We start from the raw sequence: 4889 nt of genomic DNA, 5'->3' as shown, positions 1-4889 counted from the left end.
ATAGCGGGAAAATTACGCAGTGTAGTCTTTATCCAGTCATAAAAACAGAATTCAGTTTAACGCTTAATGTCACGGAATTTGTCAAATTTTGAATGAATTAATCAAAAGTAGGTCATTACACTTAAATCAAATCACGATATGGACTAGTATCTGTAAATATTAAGCCGCAAAAGTCGATTTAAATATGAATCCTGCATGTTCTGCCTGTCTCTGTTAATGAATGGCGCACACGCGCGGTTTCATTTACTACACACACACTGAAGCGCGCGTGACACTCGCGGTGATTTCAGCATCTGCCGTCGCACTAAATGAGGACGTAAACACATGAACAACATCTCCAGAACTGCTCTGAGAGTCACTTCATGAGCATTTTAGCGTTTGATTTGAGTAAAACTAGCGTCATATCTCATACACAGAACTGTAAAGGTATTCACGGCAACCCGTCAAAATAAAAGTCCGGTTTGATTTGAAGACATTGTGCCTATAACTATTTTTCAGTAGAATGTACATAGCATACTACTACTACTACTAAAATGAAACAATTATTTTTTTAAATAATCACACAAAACATGTCTTCCATGTTTTAATTTTAATAGTAAATCCCCTTTGTTTGCTAAAAAAAAAAATTGTTTGCTTAATTTTCAATAATTAAAAGATAAATGATAAATTAAATTAATGTTTTATGCCTTCATTTGATAACCAGAAAAATTTAAATACACAACACAGAATTTCTGAGGGGAAAAAATGAATAAATTGTTCAAAAAAAAAAGAATAAATTAAGTTGTTTTATGCATTCAAATAATTAGACTTGCTAAAACACAGAATTTGGTAACAATAAAAAATATAAATAATATGGTGGGAAAAAATAAAACATTTCATAGGGCCCTAAACACGGAATGTTTGTTAAACTTTTAATAAATTGATGTGAAAATGTATAAGTTACATGATTTTAATTAATTAGACATGCTTTTTAATTAATAACATTTAATTTAACTATTAAAAAGGAGTCGAGAAATAAAAAAAATAAAAAATAAAAAAAACGGAATCCAGAAAAATTTAAACGAAAAAAATGGAATTTGGAAAAAAAATTAAACGGAATTTAGGAAAAAATAAAATGGATTTCACAGGGCCCTAACTATCCCTCAGCTTTGCCGTGCCCCCCAGTTTGGGAACAACTGCTTTATTCTTTTAAATGGATACATTAATCGTGTTTATTATATATTTTTTTATTAAAGTGGAAATCAGTTTACTAAATAATGTAAACTTGACTGACTGCTTCACTTCCACTTTAAAGGGATATTTATGTTGTGTATTATTTATTTTTATCTATACTATTTATAATTTTTGTGCAATTACTTGCCTGTCAGTTGAGTTTGTGGCAAAACATTTTGCAGTGTTTACATGCTGTTTATTACTGGATAAAATTTATTAAAATATATGTATCATTTCATAAAGTACAAGTTGATTTCAGCACTTACTTTTTTGCATTTTGTGTTTTTCAGTTGAATAAAAGACTATTTTTCCCTATATATTTCAACATTGAGGATTTCTTTTAAAAAAGTCTAAAAATCTCGTCTCGTTCTTGTGAACCCAGTCTCGTGTCTCGTCTCGTGGGATAAGTGTCTCGTCACACCCCTAATTATTACTATTATATATTATATTAAAATATTATTATTATGCATTATATTTATTTATAAAATGTATTGTATGTTACTGATTATAATGATATTATATTGTTATATTAGATTAGATTGTATTAGATTGCCAATTCCAGTCAGGCATGTCATCAGCAAAAGGACAAAAAAAGGAAAACCTCCCCATTTATGCATATTATGCATAAATAAATTTAAAAATACTCAATGTTTTGCAGTTTGTATTTCGCAATTCACATGGGTTGTACGTTGGAAAATACGGAAATCTGTATAAATATGGAATAAAATCACATCCCTATACAATGAACAAACATCATGCAAGTTTTCTGGATTCTGATCGTTCAATTACTGCTAAAACCCGGTCCAGAACAAGATAAGATAAAGACAGATAAAGTGTGTATGTTGTGGTGATTGAACCGTGTTCCTGTACCTGTAGTGTGGCTAAAACCAGCTGCCATGAGGTTCCCAGATAAGCACCGTGACAATGAGCCAAATTCAGCAGCGTCCGCATGCACTGAATGTTCTTCGCTGTCAGCTGATTCACAGACAGAGAGAGAAAGAAAAGCCCTCGCAATTAACCTGGAACAATATTCAGCTGCACTTGAAACTGATTTAGAAATGAAGTCAACAACTTAAGAGTAGCTAGAGTTACTCTGTAGTCATAATTAGCTGTCTGTTTGCCTTTATTAGACTAAAACTCTTGTCGTCTGAAGTGCTGTTGCGCTCTGCCATAATTAACATCATATAAAAGCAACAGAAATCTATGTCATGTTTTCGATAGTAAGGTAAACGTGTGTGATTTACCACTACGGTGCCCTGCGGCTGTGTGGTGAGCGGCTGACCCACTGCTACCACCTGCTGGTGAGATTCACTGGACGGACTGACCATCTGCACACTCTGACCCTGGATAGAGTACACTACACACACACACACACACACACATTAAACTACATACACTTACACACACAAAGGTCCTAAGGCTTGTGGCCAGTGATGCACCGAAATGAATTTTTTACTGAATCACGAAATATACGTTTCCATTTACAGGGTTCCTACCCATTATTTTCCATTTCAAAATTCAACTAAAAAAAACTCACATTTCCAAACCTCTCAACAGATTTTCATACAATATTTAACATAAATGGTCCATAGAGCATTATTTTCAGCTTTATATTTGGTATATAGTTCAGTCATTTGTAAATATTTTTTATTTTCTCTGGGTTTTTTCATTGATTTTCTCATGACAACACACAGAGTCCCTAAAATAAAAAGCCCTTAGGGTCTCTTAAACGCATTCTTTGTAGAGGCTAAGAAACCACACTGTGAAATGGGCTGATGGCACAATAGGTGGCTCAGTGTGCATTGTCCTATATGCTAAGTTTAATGGTTTCTCGTGCGCAAATAAAAGTCTGCATATTTTTTTATTTTTGCAAAGGTCCTTGAGGCTATGTAATACGGTGCTAAGAATATTGTGAGAAGAAACCCAAAATGCTTATAACCTGCATTTTGCATAATCAAAAAGTGCATATTTGACAATCACTAAAGAATCACTAAACAGCTGCCATGAAATCTCCCTGCTTGTACATTAAATTTATTTTCATTCAATTCTTCATTTTCTATTATAAAAACGAAATAGCGAAACAAATATTTTTCCATACTCTGCTTTCTTTTTTTCCATACTTTTCAAGACCTGGAAAATACTTGAATCAAATTCCATACTTTTCCAAACCCCGTAGGAACCCTGATTTAGAGGAAAACCAGACTGAAAATAAAGTTTAAGTATTAATAAATAAATAAAAACTGCTGATTTACAAAAAAAAAAAAAAGAACTAATTTGATTATGCTTAGTTCAAAAATATTAATAAGAACTTTCCACAATGTAGTTATTTTATTTATTTATTTATTTTTACGTAATATGAATGAAGATTTGTCCACTTGTGTTTATGTATCAGCTTTAATGCAATCTGCATTAATTTACAATCTGTGGAAAAATACTCCAATAATGTCAAAGAACTTTACAAAAACATAAATATAAATGTATAAATGTATTTTCTGTTGCTATTTGGATAGAGTAAAACACCCACAGATGCAGCAGAAAACATCTGGACTATATTTGCATTTTCTTCTATCACTGGCCATAATTTTTACCTTGAAATCAGGATTAGGCATAAAATAATGTGAAATACATGTGAAAATGGGCCGAGGATTGAACAAATAGTTGTAATCTGGTTCAGATGCAGACAGGAGTCGTGTCTTTGTGGCAGTTTTTCTGCTGATTAAAGGAGAATACAAGACTTCATCACCTTAAAAATGGTTTGTCAAAAGCAAAAATGCTACAAAAATGCAAAAAGTGTGACATGCTCGAGCAAAACAAGCACTATTTCTGGAATCGGCAGCCCAAAATCAGTACGCAGGGCAATGATATCAATTAATTCAATTAATCAAATATATTTCATAACGCTCAAAAACTTGAGTTCCATGTAAGAATTAAATTATACACAAGGCTGTTTTACATCAACATTTTAAATGATTGTTCAAATTTTGACAGAATTTGAAAACGGAGACTTTGTTTCTGAGCTTATTGTAATTATTGGATGGCAGGTAGTAGAGATGCACCGATCGACCGGCCAGGGACCGGAATTAGCCGGTTTTCCGCATGACCGGCCCAGACCGGTGACTGGTGGCCAATCTGCCAATTCTGAGCCGGTCTGTTTTGACGTCACACTTCTGGCGACTGATAATGTATTTATGTCGTCAGATGAGGCCTGCGCAGCCTGAGTGAGTGTGTGAGAGAGACTCATGCAGAAATCAACACAAATGAGTGCAACAGCACACACAGAAAGTTAGGCTAAAGAAATTTATAATATATAATTTAGGTACGCAACATTGCACGACCAAAAGGTTTCAACACGATTGCAATGTGATTTTATACAATAGTAGTACAATAAACAAGAAGTTAAAATTAAGTGACTTACATTTTAGACACAATATTGACTATTTTTGCTAAATTTTGCGGATGAAAATAGTTCCAATCAAAGCCACAGCAGAACCGTTGTGTGTCTCTCAGCAACACACGGCGGTGTTTCGTTACTGAATGAATCCACGTTTTTGAACGAATTAAGTGAGTCAATGATTCAGTAACCCATTCATAAAGACAGTAGTCACTTGCCTCGTTTCTGAATGAATCAGCCGTTTGAACGAATCTGTTGAATGAAGGACTAAATGACTCACTCATTC

The 4889-nt window shown here is 33.5% G+C and overlaps 1 protein-coding gene across 1 annotated transcript in view; it reads right to left on the bottom strand.

Annotated features, from left to right (window-relative positions):
• Positions 1-4889, bottom strand: part of LOC107738661 (protein MON2 homolog) — a 33882-nt gene that overhangs the window by 16783 nt on the left and 12210 nt on the right. The window contains 2 exon segments of the mRNA XM_016550447.1: positions 2083-2187; positions 2457-2569. Coding sequence (XP_016405933.1) covers positions 2083-2187; positions 2457-2569 — 218 coding nt within the window.

This window comes from Sinocyclocheilus rhinocerous, unplaced genomic scaffold (assembly GCF_001515625.1).
Source record: "Sinocyclocheilus rhinocerous isolate Xijiao unplaced genomic scaffold, SAMN03320098_v1.1 scaffold401, whole genome shotgun sequence".
NCBI lineage: Eukaryota > Metazoa > Chordata > Actinopteri > Cypriniformes > Cyprinidae > Sinocyclocheilus > Sinocyclocheilus rhinocerous.
Note: the sequence above shows the minus strand (reverse complement) of the source record. Positions and strands in the feature narration are given on the sequence as shown.